The sequence below is a fragment of the Drosophila navojoa genome, chromosome 2 (genome assembly GCF_054131105.1).
Source record: "Drosophila navojoa isolate 15081-1374.11 chromosome 2, UAZ_NAV_1.0, whole genome shotgun sequence".
Taxonomy (NCBI): Eukaryota; Metazoa; Arthropoda; class Insecta; order Diptera; family Drosophilidae; genus Drosophila; species Drosophila navojoa.
The window spans coordinates 32,366,502-32,385,677 of NC_142890.1; the positions used below are offsets into that span (position 1 = coordinate 32,366,502).

General features: G+C 35.1%; 1 protein-coding gene and 1 long non-coding RNA gene across 2 annotated transcripts in view; one reads left to right on the plus strand and one right to left on the minus strand.

Moving 5' to 3' along the window:
* Window positions 1-970: 970 nt before the first annotated feature.
* On the minus strand, window positions 971-17,390 carry Bili (FERM domain-containing protein 8 Bili). The gene is made up of 11 exons (XM_089261134.1): window positions 17,197-17,390; window positions 11,896-12,268; window positions 11,170-11,831; window positions 10,956-11,113; window positions 10,553-10,899; window positions 10,334-10,495; window positions 10,091-10,279; window positions 8,932-9,061; window positions 8,527-8,625; window positions 8,322-8,472; window positions 971-1,401 (listed from the first exon to the last, which is right to left on the minus strand). Exons 2-11 carry the CDS (start codon window positions 12,255-12,257, stop codon window positions 1,274-1,276), a joined length of 2,388 nt encoding a protein of 795 aa, XP_089117260.1. The 5' UTR covers window positions 12,258-12,268; window positions 17,197-17,390; the 3' UTR covers window positions 971-1,273.
* LOC149092476 (uncharacterized) overlaps window positions 13,401-19,176 on the plus strand; it is a 34,378-nt gene continuing 28,602 nt past the window's right edge. Inside the window, exon 1 of the long non-coding RNA XR_016196977.1 lies at window positions 13,401-13,914. This is a non-coding gene — a long non-coding RNA (uncharacterized LOC149092476). The remainder of the gene's footprint in view (window positions 13,915-19,176) is intronic.

Consider the following 19,176-nt stretch of genomic DNA (forward strand, 5'->3'; position numbering starts at 1 on the left):
TTAAATGAATAAAGCGCTTTTCTACTGCAAGTAAATATCACTGACCAAACAGTGGTCAGTGATAGGACCTAAGAGGCAGATTTTTCGGTGTTGAAAAACTTTGTACTACATGTCTAGTCTATGTGTTGTTTGGTCAGTGTAAATATACTAAATGCGCGAAAAGTAAAAATACTAGAATTGGTATACTTTTACCTCAGGATATACATACGACTATCTCGAAGAGTTATCGATAGTGCACATCTAATAAATTCATCGTCAAGTGGTATCGGAGGCAAAATTAATTTAGAGATAGAAAATGATAGAATTTAAAAACTATCTGATAGACTTGGTAGAGAGTAAATAATTAGAGGTTTTTAGGCAATTTCGCAACAGTCAAATTACAAATTACATAATATAATTATTGATTTCGGCAGAGCAACAAAAAATAAAAATAAACTACTTTCATATACATATTTTTATCCAGGGAAGTAGACTAAACTATATGATAATCCAGCAAATGTTAATGGAACAAAAAAAAAACATTGGCTTCACAGAAGTTTATAAAGTTTACATTATTACATATTTGTGCTTATTCATGTGGACCAATAACTACATAATTAAAACGGAATGCGAACTAAAAGAAACCTAGCGGAGGTATTCTATATTTATTAGTATATTATTCAAACTTACCTCCTTCGTTATCAAATGGACGCTGGATACATAATTTTATAAATTTTAGCTTTTTACAGTTAAGTACAGCTAACAAAAATAAATCAGATAGATCGTACATATAAACACTTCTGGTTTCCCGCCTTTGGGACGCTGGAAAATGTAAAATCAAAATATCTGAGATTGTTTAAGAACTATAAGTTTAATTTATTAAATGCTTACAGGCATCAGTAATTACAAATTGTTATTTAATCATAATTGTATTAACAGCGTTCACTTCTAGTCTACCGTTTAATCAAAGAAAATAACAATTTTTTAATTATTTGAAAATATTAAATAAATTAAATAATTTATATGATATATACAAAAATTACATAAATATTATGGAATAATGGATATGAAAAATATTGTATTTCAAAATTTATTAAAATGCAAATCAAGTAAAATAAAATTTCCGGTTACGCTTCAGTTCATATATCTTAAAACTTTGATCTATTTACAAGTATCTACAAAATATATATACAAATATATTTCTAAATTTAATATTCATACATATGTAGACGTAGATGTGAATTAAAAATTCACTTAAGTTTAATAATTTAATTTATATAAATATCAACAAATGTTAATAGCTTATAGATAATGATCCCATTTGCCCAATACAGCGGCCTTCTTCATCAAAGGTGGCCAAAGTCAATCGAGACAGCTTATTGCACAATATTCCATTGCCTGTGCTTTGGATAGGGTTAGGCTCTAAAAAAGAAAATGTATTTTTATTATTTTAGCGGAGGCTCTATAAAGAATTAGCAATTTGGATCAATTTAATCGGGATATTTTGATAAAACATGCAATCTATATATATAAAAGAGAGTTGTGTAAAAGTGTTCCTACACTTATAACTCGAGATCTGCTCGACCAATTTTCATGGTTTTTGATTTGTTGGATTTGTCTCCGCTACGAGTAGGATAATAGATTTTAAAAATACTGAAAAAATTTGACGAATACTTGAAAAACGCGGTTTTTTCCCTAAAGATTCCAATTTCCATTGATACTCAGTAGGCTTGATAACAGTGACAGTTTTCGGTCCTGCTCTCATATTATACAATAATATAGAAGTAAATAAACAAATGTAGTCAGTCAGTCTACGGCACAGCCTCAGGCGAACCTGACTATTCATAAAAACAGCATGCATGCATACAGAAGCTAAATGTCTCGTAAGTTCAGGTATTTGTTTGTCTCAAACATAAATTTGTGTAAATTATTTATATTTATATTTCTCGATTGTTTTATGTGGTTTTGTGCGAGGGCATATTCAGTAGTACTATTAATAAAAATGCCGCGTCCTAGAATATCTAATATAGCGAGTCAATTATCTGACGAAGAACGAGAAATCGCCCGAGAAAGGCGCCGCGTTAGTACCCAGCAAAGAAGGGCCATAATTCGTGCTTCTCAAAGAGAGGCGGCCTCTGAAACGGCAATAAGAAATGGTTCAAGGATTTTATTATCTGGCGGTTTCCGACAAACACTACCAGTAATTCCAAGATCTACTGCTGCCGACAAAATAAACGCTTGCCTCAAAGCATCAAATCTGTGGCGATATGTAGCCATATGTAACTTCAACGTCTGTAAATATGAGAGTTGCATTGGTGAACGATCTATCTGTTGATTTCTCGAAGCAATTGCTGAATATCGGTAATGGCCGTATTCCTGTTGACGAATCGAGTGGCTTGATTTCATTTCCTCACAATTTTTGCAATTTCGTCTCATTAAAAGATGAGCTTATCAACAAAGTATTTCCGAATATCATTGCTGATGAAAACTGATGAGCAATGTGATTCACGCGTCGATACTCAAAGGAAAATTTAAAGATGAGGAAGTTCTTATTCCTAGGATTCCGATGATCCCAACAGATATGCCCTTTGAGCTTAAACGAATTCAATTCCCGATTCGTCTTGCCTTCGCCATGACGATCAACATATCACAGGGCCAATCTCTGACTATTTGTGGCCTCAATCTAGAAAATGCGTGTTTTTCTCATGGTCAATTGTACGTGGCATGCTCACGTGTTGGCAAACCATCCGCATTATTTGTTTTTGCACCTGACCAAAAAACAAAGAATGTCGTTTACCACAAGGTGCTTGAATGAAAATCCGATTAATAAATTAATCAGAGTGTATCCCAACCTGAACAACATAGCTTTCAACAATTTTTTACCTAGAAATAGTGGATAGGGCAATGCAACTTTTGCCAGGCCAACTAGTATGAAATATACACCGATTGGTATTCTCGCCAGCTAGTAAAATGGAATTTTCAAATGATTGAGAGTGGGATATTTGCTCATTTTGCGTTGCGAATAACATAACTTTGAAACCATGCAAAATTGATTACAAATTTAAAAAGCATTCGACAGAGAATTCTTCAAGCTTTTAAATGATTTGATTTATAAAGTGATGTGTAAACAGATTCATTTGAAAACAAAAAGAAAACTCTAGTCGAGAGCGCTCGACTCGATACTACCCTGAACCAAACTAATAGAAAAGCACATTTAGTATGGTTCAAATTTCAATTTCAATGTATTTAAAAATATAAATGAAATAGAAAACTCCTTTAATTAAATTTATAAAAATTTTGAAACAATTAAAAAAAAAGGGACTACGACACGCTCCGGATTTGAACCCGAGACCTCGCGATCGAGCGTCGCGCCTTCTACCATGACGCCACTCCTCTGTTCTTATTTGCAATGTCAAAACTGAAATTCACTGATGCAACGCCATCTAGCAGAACTAAACGAAACTAACTGCTGATGTGATTCTAAGAATGTGCTAGAAAATGTTTGAATGTATGTGTGCACACGTATAAGAAAACTGCTGTTGCTGCAGCACGTGCGTTTGTTAATTGGCCAAACATTTTGTTATTTTTTAACGTCGATTGACTAAACCGAATTTAATGAAACTTTCAGCATATGATCTACATATTCTATGGAATAATTGACAAATTTGAAAAAATTAAAAATCATTCAGAATTAGCTACAGTGGCGTCTGCCTTGATTGATAATGTTTTTAATCGATAACAAAATATCGGGAATAGTTATCGATTTTTTAAGATAAACTCGACATCCGCGCTGTATATACGGTCATTTAAAAAAAAATCAAGTCTCTAGCTCTCATATCTTCTGAAATCGACGCGTTCAAACATACGGACAGACGAACGGACGGACAGACAGACGGACAGGGCTAAATCGACTCAGCTCGTCGCCCTGATCAAGAATATATATACTTTGTGGGGTCTGCCACGTCTCCTTCTGCCTGTTACATACATTTTCACAAATCCATTATACCCTGATTTCCCATTTTCAATGGGTTCAGGGTATAACAAGTATGAAGGCTCTAGTCGAGAGTGCTCGACTAGATACTACTCCGAACCAAACTAAGAAAAACGCTCATTTAGTATGGTTAAAATTTAAATTCCGATGTATTTAAAAATATAAATGAAATAGAAAACTCATTTTATTAAATATATAAAAATTTTGAAGTAATTAAAAAAAAACTGCGACGCGCCCTAGATTTGAACTCGAGACTTTAAATAGAATCAGTGCTGCAGCGCCATCTAGCAAATCTAAGCCAAACTAACTGCTGATGTGACTCTAAGAATATGCCAGAACAACCAAACTAATAAAAGCGTACATATAAGTATGTTTAAAATTTCAATTTCGATTTTTGAAAAAATATAAGAGAAATTTAATCAAATATATAACAATTTTGAAGCAATTAAAAGAAAACTACAACACACCCTGGGTTTGAACCCAAAACCTAGCGATCGGGCGCCGCACTTTCTACCCTGACGCTGATTACCTTGACCCTGATTTTCGATGTAAAAACTGAAATAGATTCACTGCTACAGCGCCATCTACCAAATCTAAGTCAAACTAACTGCTGATGTGACTTTAAGAATGTGCAAGAACAACCAAACTAATAAAAACGTACATATAGTATGGTTAAAATTTCAATTTCGATTTTTGAAAAAATATAAGAGAAATTTAATCAAATATATAAAAATTTTGAAGCAATTAAAAGAAAACTACAATACGCCCAGCAGGACTTGAACCAGAGACCTCGCGATCAAGCGCCGCGTCCCCTACCATGACGCCACTCCTCTGTTCTTATTTGCAATGTCAAAACCGAAATAGATTCACTGATGCAACGCCATCTAGCAGAACTAAACGAAACTAACTGCTGATGTGATTCTAAGAATGTGCTAAAAGATGTTTGAATGTATGTGTGCACACGTATTGGAAAACTGCTGTTGCTGCAGCACGTGCGTTTGTTAATTGGCCAAACATTTTGTTATTTTTTAACGTCGATTGACTAAACCGAATTTAATGAAACTTTCAGCATATGATCTACATATTCTATTGAATATTTGGCATTTAAAAAAAAACATGTCAAATCATTCACAATTAGCTATACTAGCATCTGACCTTCACTGGGGATTCTGGTGAATTTGGAGCCGGTATCCAAAATATAACAAAAACCGAAATTGTATAAAATGCATTGGAATATATTTTTAAAATTTGGAGACTATAGCTCGAAAAATGTAGGAGATATAAATTTATAACCTATTGCGCTTGGGTTGCGCTGCAGTGTTGGCAATATAATGAGAACTTATTTGTTGAATAATTAAATTTCTAGACGTACGATCGTAATGAAACTTTCAGAACGTAATCATGATGTTTAAATGTATGTGTATACCGAAGCACAAGTCTCTAGTATTTGATATACGACTTTTACAAAGATGAGGGTAAGGGGGTGGATTTAGGGGTGGGGGGGAAATTTTAACAAAAACCGAAATTGTATAAAATTCATCTTAATACATTTTAAATTTGGAGACTCTAGCTTGAAAGATGTAGGAGATATAATTTTTTAAGTGATCTTCGATAAGGTTTTTTATCGATAAAAAAGTATCGGAATGAGTTATCGTTTTTTTATGATAAACTCGATCTGCGCGTGATATGTACGGACATTTTAAAAAAAAGTTGAAGTCTCTAGCTCTTATATCTTCTGAAATCGACGCGTTCATACATACGGACGGACGGACGGACGGACGGACGGACAGGGCTAAATCGACTCAGCTCGTCGCCCTGATCAAGAATATATATACTTTGTGGGGTCTGCCACGCCTTCTTCTGCCTGTTACATACATTTTAACAAAACCATTATACCCTGATTTCCCAATTTCAATGGGTTCAGGGTATAAAAATAATATGTCCGCTGAAAAATATTATATTTGAATTATTTATAGTAAAAATAACTATTTGAACAAGCAAAAGAAAATTTAAAAAAGCTTTTGATTTGTCGTCGGCATTTCTAGTAGAAAGCTGCATGAGTGCCAGAAAAAACGTAGTCGAGCTAACAATGTTCATATTGAATTGAGCGGAACCGAGGCCAACTCAGAAATGGATGAGTATGTGAGTGCGCTCATATATGACGCAGAGGCACAATATTCTATTAAACGAGAAAGGGTCGAATAAATATGAGGCCGGGTATATGAGTTGCTTCACTGAGCTAGTGAGTGGCGTCGCTGCTAGCAGAGAAAAAACGAATGTAATCGTGTGTGTGAAGGCCAGACGGCCGACTAACGGCAAATTTGCCGTTACAATTTCGTAGCGAATACATATTCTTTATGCGTACCAACGCTTTCATACCCTTCACACAACGAAATCCAATGTAATTTTGTTATGCAATACTTAAATAAATTCGTTAGGAGTATTATTATTTGCTCAGTTTGATATTTTGTATAAAGCAATTATAATTAATATAGAAGTTAATAAAATTATGTATAGATCGATATATAGGATAATGACATGAAAGCACTAACATTTTACATGAGCATGGCAAACCCTTTCAAGAGTTACATATACTCTCTAAAAGGAAAGGGCATAGAAAGAGACAAAACATGACAAAATAGGTGCGCAGTTAAGCTTCACATTAAAACGCATGCTTTTCGTTTGAGGGCTCGGAGCGCACTGATTTGGGTTTGAGATTTTTCACTGATCGAGCCTCAAGCGACGGAGCCGAGCAAATACGAAGTGTTGACACGAACATATGTGTGCACTCAAAGACTCGAGTCACTCGACGCCAATATGCTTCGGATAGGATTTAGGTCTTATTTATTCATATTCATTATACTGAAGGCAGCTCACTCAACCAGATTTGGATTTTGGGTTAGTTTTTTTTTCTATGGAAAACCAATTCTACCGAAGAAAGCATGAATGAATCTTGTAGAGGATACGCTCCTTGACACACCTGCGGAAGTGCTCAAAGCGCCTAAACATGAAAGATACAATCCACTTTAGGTAAAAAATTGCAGAATTTTGAGGTTAGCTTGATTGAGTCTATCTCCTAAACTAATACACAGAATACAAAAAAATTTTATTTTTTTTTGTTGGAAATAAACCAATCTTCCGATACCTATGCCGTTAAATAAACATTATATTTTCATCCCTTCGGTTGAAAAGTGCAACATTTTTTACCAAATTTCGATATTTTGTTTTATTTTGCAAATCTATCCAGCAACGGGACAATAACAACCTTTAAGACTCACATATTTTCAAAAATCTTTTGAATTCATCAATGACTTTACTTATTTTTGCTACGCACAGATGTTTTTATTGGTTTTATTTGTTTATTGGTTTTGTGCAATGTCCGTCTTACTGTCCGTCCGTCTTTCAGTCTGTCCTTATGAACGCACTCTATTTCGGCAGAAAACGCATTATCCGATATGCAGGAAAATTTGGTATGTGGATCCGCGTCGACCATCCAAGATCACCAGCTATGGCAGATATATCTCCGCCAATTGGGGCGTGGCAAATCGGATAAAACTGTATCTCCCAAAGTTGTGAATCTAGAATGCTGAAATTATTCACGTGAGCTAATGTTTCGATTCTTTACAGATGGATGGGGAAAATTATATATTTACGCCTACTAGGGGCGTGGCAAATCGAACCTGAAGATATAGTGATTTTTCAAATTCTGCTATATTTTAGGCACTATTGATGGTAGAGAAACTTTGACCTCCCAAGTCCAACGAGCTATGATGGATTTATATCCGCCCAAAGGGGGCGTGGCAAACCGCAAAAGTTTATATCTCCTAAAGTATGAGCTAGGAGCTTAAAATTTGGATAATTAGGTTGTCCCAAAAATACTTATTACCCCTTTGTAGGGGCGTGGCACATCGGAAAATACCCTGTACTTTTCACATTTTTTTAGCGTAAGACTTCAAATTTTGAATTCAGGTTACTGTTAGCTTGTTCTATGAGCTGAGAATGAAGTGTCTACGCACAGTAGTATTAGAGCAAAACTGTTCTACTAAATTGCTGATGGGGTGTGAATGAGTATTCCGCAGTCGGTAACGCCCGACTGCAACGTTGTTGTATTTGTTTTTTTTTTTTTTTATAAATCTGATAATACATACATACGTATTAGAGATTCAGTTGATTGTTATTTTTACTGTGCAACCTGTTTTTACATAGGAATAATAACATGAAACTATTATATCGAGGTATCCGTACAGATAGACAAACAGCAGAAACTAGTACGTAGATCAATTTTATAAATGAAAATTTGGTTAATACTCCAAAGGCTAATACTCTTTGACTTTGATTAGTCGTCACTTACCATCATGACATTGCTCAGCTGAGCCTCCCTCTTGTTTTCTTTTACGCATTTGCCCAGTAAAATGGGATATAAGAGCATCAATCATAGCAGCTTGCTTTGAAAACACTTGCACAAGCTTAGATATCTGTACTCCATTTTCAATAGCGTCAAACTGAAAAAAATTCACATTTAATTTCAGATTGCATAAAAATTTTTATATACACACCTGCAGGAATATGCATGTAAGACACTCCAAATCATCAGTAGCACTTGGCTTAGCATAATCCCACGACAGATCTTCATATCGGAGTCCCAATAAAAGAGTCTACGAATATATGTAATATAAATGTTAATACATAGTGACAATCACTAACCAAACAAAATCCGTTAGCTGTCATAAAAGTCACGATGTCATAAAAATAAAATAAAATACCTATAACAAGTAAGAAAGCTCTAGTCGAGACTGCTCGATTACGAAATCCACTGAACCCTTCGAAGAATTGATATTTAACAATAATTCTTCTGCTTAAAGAAGAAAAACATAGGGATGCAAGCATAAATACGCATTGACTGCAGTGTGGGCTTCCTGATTTTCCATTTACAATAGGTTCAGGGTATAAAAAGTACTTACATTTTCGAAGCAGTCTATAATAAAAACTCCTCTTTCGTTGACAGCAATTAATACTTCCATATCCTTATGGTTAACTAAAGACATAATTCCTCTCACTGGCTGTTCTATTTGTCCATGAAAAAATGCCGCACTGTAATAAAAACAAATGTTTATATATATATATATATATATAAGCTAATTCTTAAAATGTTATTTTTTTTTTTCATATTATAATATATATATATATATATTATAATATGAAAAAAAAAAAATATAATTTTAAGAATTAGCTTAATCCTTATTTAAAACTGTAATGTAAAGCCTAGCTGATTTGAATAATCAAAAATTGACCTTCATAAATCATACGGCAATATTATTTTTATAGCCTGTTCTGCCTCACTCAATGTTTTTTGAACTTACCCTAACTTCCCGATTATTTCGACTTAAAAATATACCTTTTGAATTTCCTGAACTCTATACAGCACATTAACACAATATTGGCATTATCATAGAAATATTTTGAAAAGGAAGCACCGTTCTTGGTCGAATCATCATCAGCATTATTATTGCAATTACTTCAAACGATCGAATATTTTAACAATAATAATCAAAAACAATAATTGAGGAACAACTGTTTGGCGCAGCAGCTAATGATTGCTCTTAATAGTTAATCAGTCGCTCTAAGTTAATCTTTTGCCTTTTATCATTCTCATTCCTTGTTAGTGCACTCGTGCACATAACAAAGCATAACACATACATATGTACATATTTAAATTTTGGCTGCTCTGTTAATTACATACACCTTCTTACGTCTATTTTTTAAACTCTATATAAAAATTGTCTTTATTCGCGCAACACCTACATATTTGTCGCACTCGCGTCAAAATACCTTTGCCTTAACAGCTAACACAGACTCGGCATTAAATCAATAAATTGGCTTTTATTTGTGCCATCGTAAATGATTGGAACCAGAGTTGCCGAAGAAGCTGGGCAAAAATATAAAGACACACATATCGGTTTTTAATCCATAATATGGAAATGGGATGAATTTGCTAAAGAAAATGATAAACTTGTACTGTATTTCCTATAGATTACGAGGTTGCTATCTTCATACGAATTTTCAACGAATGCTCAATTCCATCTATTTCAAATAAAATTTTATTTGTGCTAATGTACTCACCCATAAAATGGCAATGCCCAGCAAAACTCCAAATATTTTCGCATTAATTTCCGAGTTGTGGCAGTCTGTGGCACTCGCTTGAATTGTTCTAAAAGTTTCATTTCTGCTGAATTCTTCGGGCTTATTGGCAGCCACAGCCAGTTTGAACTTTTAGCAACATGTCTTGGTAGAAATCTTGACTGGTTTTCTCTAAATATTTAATTCTTTAGTAAATTGTTAAGAACATTTCAGTTTGAGTCTCACCTAAAGAAACCCACAGTGTGGGTGTGGGGGTTGTACGGTCCCAGCTCGATTCTAGCTTGTATACCACCTAACATTAACGAATGCACCGGCTCCATAATATATCTTCCATTTAAGACGCAATGTTTCGCCTCTTCATACAGCAACTCTAAAATCCGATGATCCCTGATATTGTTTCGCACATAAGTTTGGTTTTCTATTGACCCAAGTGTGTCGACTTACTTGATTTTCTCCTCATCCCGCTTAGAAAAAAATACATTTCGCTTAAGAACTATCATAGGCTCATCATACTTTCGTTCGATCGGATTGCCATTGCTATATTTTTCCAGCAAGCTAGACCAAGCTACTCGAACTATATAAGGACAATGATGCGCCTTCAATTGCATTTCCAATAGACTACTTGTCATCCATAGTCCGAATATACTTTGAGCAAGCAATTTGTTAGAAATTCCCAACTCTTCGCATCCAAGTGCAGCTGCTAGCATTACTTGAGAAGGACACTGGGCCGTACCCTCAATCTCCATGTGCACAGCGACTCGTGACATCAAGTATACGCAAGTCGGAATGACCTAGTACATTGAAAAATTGTTCTATAGAATATCTAGTGATTGACTGAAGAACTCACATTCTGAAGAGCGCGGGTAGTCACCGTATTTGATTTCCCAGCGCTTGAGTAGGCGGAAGAAGAATTAATGCCAACAGTTCGCTTTGATATCATTGGGTTTTTTTCACCATCGTTGATGCTGCATTTCTGCTGAGTAGGTAAGTAACTTGTTAGAATACCTTAAAAGGAAAAATAATTAGTCCAGCGGCTTATTAATTCTATTAAATTACAATACCGGATGAGTTTCGTACTCCAGTCAGTGGCCCGAGTGAATTACCATTAGTCACGACATTGCTACCGAGGTCTGAAATATGCAGACCACTGTGACAAGTGTCGTTAGCTGACATAGACATCGCAGAAGTCACTTGTGCTGATGCCATGCAGTCACTCTCATTTCGACTCGCACTGACAACGCTAGAAACGCTCGCAGAGGAAGCAAATGTGCTTCCGACAGCTGTCTGAATTTGAGCTGTTGTCACCACACGATGCACCGTATACATTACAGGTGGAACAGGCACATTGACGGGAACCAAAGACGCTGGTGTTTGGGAGCTCATTTGTTCACATGACGCCATATCGGCATTATTCATTTGTGTTTGAGTAGCGGCTACAATACGGCCATTTCCAGTAGCATTAGAGTACAGTGCACAGTCAATGCCGTCATCGATGGCTTCAATCCCTGCGCTTGGACTGCATGCAGTGCTTTGCTGATTACTTAGTAGCTGATGGCTGTGAGTATTTTGATTGAGGTGCAATTGATGCTGAGCGTGTTGATGATTTGGCGTTAACTGTGACATTGACTGCTGAGACGGAGTTTCGTTACTACATTTTACATTATTTCCCAGATAGTAGTCTTCACGACACTTAACATCCGTGGTGTTGTAATAGAGGCGAGAACTGTCAAAAAACAGGCGAACTGATAAAATATTTGCTTTATGACGAATCGAATGCATTGACTTACTGATAATCCTGGGACGTTATCTTCTTTCGATTGTACTGTAATGTGGCCATTGGCACAGTCATTACATTTATATAGTTTCCCGCATTATTCAAATTATTACATTGACTACTGCTATGACAGTTAGAAAACGTATATGGACTACCCAAACTTCTAGTTGCTACTTGGGATTTACTGTTTGCATTTTTTGAAGGCATTTCCCTCCCGGTGAATCCCGTCGATTCTGCATGAGTCGAGCTACATGGTATATACTCCTGACCGACATTACCCTCATAGCACATTTTATTCACGGGCTGCTGAGAAACTGTTGAGGAAGTTAGATTCTGCTGTGGTCCGCTTCGACAATAATATTGATTTGTCTCCATTTTGACATATTCTATAATTAAATGTTATATTCAGTTTACTCATCAGCGGAAAACTTCTTCAAAATATAATTTTAAATTTTATTTTATTGTTTCTTTAAATCAAGTCAGATCAAATTTTAAATTTTTAAATATATTTCTGTATATTGATAAATTTAAACATTTTTAAGCGTGAGAACTGAAGATTTCATAAATATCTATATATATAAAAGAGCGTTGTGAAAAGTGTTCCTACACTTATAGCTCGAGATATGCTGGAACAATTTTCATGGTTTTTAATTTGTTGGATTTGTCTCCGCTACGAATAGGATAGTAGATCTTCAAAATACTGAAAAAATTTGAATAAAACTTGAAAAACGCGGTTTTTTCCCTAAAGATTCAAATTTCCATTGATACTCAGTAGGCTTGATAACAGTGCCAGTTTTCGGTCCTGCTCTCATATTGTACAATAGTATAGAAGTAAATAAACAAATGTAGTCAGTCAGTCTACGGCACAGCCTCAGGCGAACCTGACTAACATGTAAGAACATGTAAGAAGGCTCTAGTCGAGACTGCTCGACTAGGAGATACCCTGAACCCTCCAAGCTGATATTCTTATCATTCTGCACTTCTTTTATGCACGCACACCTACATACATATGCACCCACCCTCACGCGCCCGCGCTCTGCTAACTGCGCAGTAAGCAGCGACTGCGCTTGAGCTGCGCTGCAGTGTCGGCAATGGTATGAGAATTTACTTGGTGAATAACTTCTTTTGTAAGCATACAATCTTAATGAAATTTTCAGGGCGTAATCATATAGTAAAAATTTGTGTACATTCCAAAGCACAAGTCTCTAGTATTTGAAACACGTTTTTTGCGAATTGGGGGCGAAGGGGGCGTGGTATCAAAAATCTGTTGATTACAAAATGTTTGTATTCATTATATGTATATACACAGTAAATCTGAAGTCTTTACGTCTAATAGTATTCCAATGAGGCTCAAAAAACAAAATCAATTTTTTGATTATTCTCGATAAAAAAGTTATCGGATGAGTTATCGAAAAAATAAAGCAAACTCGTACTGCGTATGGTATACACGAGTATACACACAAAAAAGCTCTCTAGCTCTTATATATTCTGAGATCTCGGCGTTCATACGGACAGACAGACGGACGGACGGACAGACGGACAGGGCTATATCGACTCAGCTCGTCGTGCTGATCAAGAATATATATACTTTGTGGGGTCTGTGATGATTCCTTCTGCCTGTTACATACTTTTTCACAAAAACATTATTCCCTGATTTCCCATTTTCAATTGGTTCAGGGTATAAAAAGCACATTTGATAAAAATAATAGGTGTGCATACAGAAGCTAAATATCTCGTAAGTTCAGGTATTTGTTTGTCTCAAACATAAATTTGTGTAAATTATTTATATTTATATTTCTCGATTGTTTTATGTGGTTTTGTGCGAGGGCATATTCAGTATTACTATTAATAAAAATGCCGCGTCCTAGAAGATCTAATATAGCGAGTCAATTATCTGACGAAGAACGAGAAATCGCCCGAGAAAGGCGCCGCGTTAGTACCCAGCAAAGAAGGGCCATAATTCGTGCTTCTCAAAGAGAGGCGGCCTGTGAAACGGCAATAAGAAATGGTTCAAGGATTTTATTATCTGGCGGTTTCCGACAAACACTACCAGTAATTCCAAGATCTACTGCTGCCGACAAAATAAACGCTTGCCTCAAAGCATCAAATCTGTGGCGATATGTAGCCATATGTAACTTCAACTGTCTGTAAATATGAAACTTGCATTGGTGAACGATCTATCTGTTGATTTCTCGAAGCAATTGCTGAATATCGGTAGTGGCCGTATTCCTGTTGACGAATCGAGTGGCTTGATTTCATTTCCTCACAATTTTTGCAATTTCGTCTCATTAAAAGATGAGCTTATCAACAAAGTATTTCCGAATATCATTGCTGATGAAAACTGATGAGCAATGTGATTCACGCGTCGATACTCAAAGGAAAATTTAAAGATGAGGAAGTTCTTATTCCTAGGATTCCGATGATCCCAACAGATATGCCCTTTGAGCTTAAACGAATTCAATTCCCGATTCGTCTTGCCTTCGCCATGACGATCAACATATCACAGGGCCAATCTCTGACTATTTGTGGCCTCAATCTAGAAAATGCGTGTTTTTCTCATGGTCAATTGTACGTGGCATGCTCAGGTGTTGGCAAACTTTCCGCATTATTTGTTTTTGCACCTGACCAAGAAACAAAGAATGTCGTTTACCACAAGGTGCTTGAATGAAAATCCGATCAATAAATTAATCAGAGTGTATCCCAACCTGAACAACATAGCTTTCAACAATTTTTTACCTAGAAATATATATATATATATATAGCCTCGTATATATATATATATATATATATATATATATATATATATATTTTTTTTTTTTTTTTTTTTTATATATACGAGGCTTTCCAACACTATATATATATATATAAGTTAAGACTATCGACAATCTAAGGAGGCTGGAGAGTCCAGTCAGACATTCAAGGAGAGAACCTGATCAGTAGACCTGATTTGGCGCCCGAGCAGGGACCCACATTCTTCACGAAAAAAAGGATAATGGTGACGTGTCAATAACAAAATATAAAAATAACTTATAAAAAAGCAAGTACAAATAAATTGTTTCAAATCTAAAAGCTGGATTGGACAATTGTTGGCAAAATTAAGAAGTACTTCTGTGATTTGCAAAGTAATGGGGTGAAACACCTTGCCATAACATTATAATACAATAAATAACATAATTTCTAGCAAGCACTAGACAATTCTATAAACATAAAGAAGTCGTGGCAAAATGGTGGTATTGACAATACCTAGGTTCAAATCCTTGCCGAGACGATCCTTAAAACGAAATGCAAGAAATTTGCAGGCTAAATGGTGGTACAGATTGATTCTCGTGTCGAGGTTCAAATCCTTCCGTAAGACAAATGTCATAAAAAATAAACGTTACAACTTCCACCTGTGTTGAATGATGGGTTTCCGTATAAATTAAAAGGAGTTAAGTTTAAAGCACTAACTATATAACAAAATTAAAAGGCGGTTGTCTGGAAATCTCAACAAACAAGGCATAAATATGCAAATTAAATAAATGCAAATGCAATAAATGTAAGAGAGAAACCAGATGATGAGACCATGCCATATAAAGATAACATACTTAGAAATTGATAATTCAAATAATTCTACAACAGACAAAACAATAACACACGTAGTAATACAATTGGTAATTCGATGAAATAATTTTAAAGAAATAATATTCATGTCAACAATTTAAAAAAAAAATGTGTTCAAAAAAATTGTGTTTACAACGCTGTTAGAGCATTACTAACGTTTTATCTCCACAGCAAGGAATTCTGCGAGACGATTAATATCATTTTCTTAAGTATAGAGAGATGAAGTATATGTAAGAAACAATCAAATTAAGACTAAGGACAAAAGATTTACAAAAGATAAAGTAAAGGAAAATCGCAATGTGACAATCAAAACAAATACTGGGAAAATTTTTCATAAGTCACACTTAAGAAAATAAAAAAGAAGAAGAAGAAGAAGGAAAATACTGATTTAATTAATAATCACTTCACAGCACCCACAGCATTTTACATGTGTATATCCTTCCTAGTTGGAATATTCGTGGATATCCAAGATGCCAATGGTATGTCTCCTAGTTTCGAATATTCATGGTAACGGGGAGATGCCAGAATCGTGATCCTGGACTTCGTAACTATCATTGGCTTGAGGATTGATCTGCGGGACACAAATATTTAGACGGGGAGGAGTTAAGACTATCGACAATCTAAGGAGGCTGGAAAGCCTCGTAACAATTTCGAAATCTTTCGCTCTAACGGTGTACTAGCAACTTAGCTCGCTGATCATGATATATGTACATATATACTTTACGAGGTGGTCACGCTCCATTTCGCGAAAGTTGTGTACTCTAATTGTTTGAATGTTTAACAATTTCAGAAGATATCGAATAAATATTGTAATTTTTTTAAATAAATAATTTATTATTACGAAGATCTAGTAATGTATAAAACAAAATCACGAATATTTTCAACGAATCCATTAATTGGCTGTTTAAAATATATTTTGCAAACAATATTGATATTTTTATTTTACTTGGATTCAACGCCATTCATTTCGAAGAGCCTGAGCTTTTGCTGTGTTGCAATACGAATTCGTTTTATTTGCAAATTTATATATGAAATAGGTAAGAGTAACTTCTTCGGAAATAAGATACCCTAAATGCATTATCATTACCTTATTTATTAAAAGACGCCTAAAGTACCCGCCATTGCCGCTGTTTTTAATTCGGTAACTCATCATTTACAATTCTTTCGTTACGTTACCATTTCATGTGCCATTTCGAATTGTTATAAATTATTGTTTTTCATTATTAAACCTAATTAAAGTCTATTCTCAGCAATCAGGTGTGTCATTTTAGCATTTTGCACAAAATCGTATAATTGATGTGTGTTTAAACTGTGTGCGACTTTTATATACACGTTCTTAAAATTTTTACGTGATTTTGAAATCTTACATATGTACATATGTACATATATGTGTGTACACATCAACCATGTAGGTATACTTAAAGTCCTTAGCAAATATTCTGGTAGAACAAAGTACAAGTTGACTCGGGCACTACTTCAATTTTCGATGTATACAAATATGTACATAAGTTCTCACACACATACACACGCGCGATTTATCTAACAAAATAAAATTTGTCTGAATATATTTAATATTCACGAGCACATTCATAATTTTTAAAATGATTGACAAATTGATTAATCCATGTGCTTGTCGGACCCCAATCCCTGAATATGAATAAATTTTATTTTCTTTCCCATATAATGATGTTTATGGTGCAGTTCGCCTTGTTACCTTCATTGCCTTTTAATCTGTATATGAGTGTCCCAGTTTTCTTCAAAACTATGATATTTTTCTGAGTCACAAATTAGAGTATTAAACAAATAATAAAACACATTTAGCACTAAGACGTATGCGATGCATTTTGTACACTAGAACAAGCTCTAGTAAACAAATACATGTATACTTAATTCCACACTTGTATATCTGTGCTTAGCGCATGCGCCAGCTAACTTTAACTTCTGCATGTTTCGATAGCTGCATTGAATGAATATCGAATTCCAATGGCTGTCCAACTCCTAAAAATGAAAAATGTAGTAGCACTAACCAGACAACCAGTGTGCAAAACGCTTTGCACTACGTGTCCGGTCTATGTGTTGTCTGGTTAGTGGTAGTAGCAGTAATATTACCATTATTTCCTAAGCCTGTAGCCTTGGCCCTAGACTCATTCATGCGTTCGTTAAAAACGATGCGTGAAAAATAACCAGATGATAAATTGAGTTAAGCAAGCCAGAAAAGTGTCAGAGTTAATCAATTTAGTATTTTTTAATTTGCCCTATTGTCTATCGATCATTTGACATTATTAGGGGTTGATATTTACTTAAGTTACTTATAATAAAATCCTATTTGAAAAATACTTCGCTTACCACCATTACATCCCTGATATTTCATACTCACCTTTCTCGATCTCAAAAGTTCACTGGGGCTTCTTACTCGTAAAGGATTATATTTGAACACACCACGCTATTATCACACCTTCTAAAATGTTCTTTCGCAATTAGATGGGTAGTCGATCCAAAGACAAGCGCCATAACCGTTCGGCAACGCTCAAACTTCCTCAGGGTTCAAGCACTAACCAGAGATCACAAAACGCTTTACACTACGTGTCCGGTCTATGTGTTCTCTGGTTTGTGGTTCAAGTCTAGGTCATATCGTGATTCTCGACTGATCTGCGTTCTTGATAAATATAAATATATGTCGTTTTAGTGTTGAAAAAGACGCCAGTCTTTCGTGCTAACACTGACCAAACAGTGGTAATATGTATTATTCTTTACATAGAGTTTCATTCCAACTTTATAGTAAAATGAGATGTTTAACCAAAAATTTGAAAATTTAGTAATATTTGGAGTCGGTATTGAAAATATTACTAGAAATTAAAAAACTTCATAAATACGGACGGATGGACTTACATAGCCCTAATCAAGAATATATATACTTTATACATTCTGCCCCCACAGACCCCACAAAGTATATATATTCTTGATCAGGGCGACGAGCTGAGTCGATTTGGCCCGGTTCGTCTGTCTGTCCGTCCGTCCGTCTGTCTGTATGTTTTAACGCGTCGATTTCAGAAGATATAAGAGCTAAAGACTTCAAATTTTATTTGAAAATGACCATATATATAGCGCGTATATTGAGTTTATCACTAAAAATCGATAACTCATCTCGTTATTTTGTTATCGATAAAAAAAAAAACCTTATCGAAAATCAGCTATAAAATTATATCTCTCACATTCTTAGAAATAGTCTCCAAATTTAAAATGTGTATTCAGATGCATTTTATACAATTTCGGGTTTTGTTAAAATTTACCCCCCACCCCTATATCCACCCCCTCACCCTCATATTTAGATTGCACGTCTAGAAATTAAATTATATATGTACATGTATGTGTGCGAATTATTATTCAAACATCAGTTACTCGAAGAGTTCAGGGGATCTCGTAGTCGAGCAGTCTCGACTAGAGCTTTCTTACTTGTTTTTCAATAACATTTATAGAATCATAACATTAGCTTACGTGCAAAATTTCAGCTTTCTAGCTTGAAAACTCATGGAGATACAATTTTATCCGACTTGCCATGCCCCCAATGGGAGTAGATATGTCTGCCATAGCCTGTGTTTTTGGGTGGTCGACGCAGATCTATATTTCAAATTTTAGCTTTCTATCTCTTCAACTAATATGATTTCTGGTGTATCGGAAAAGGCACACGTCCATA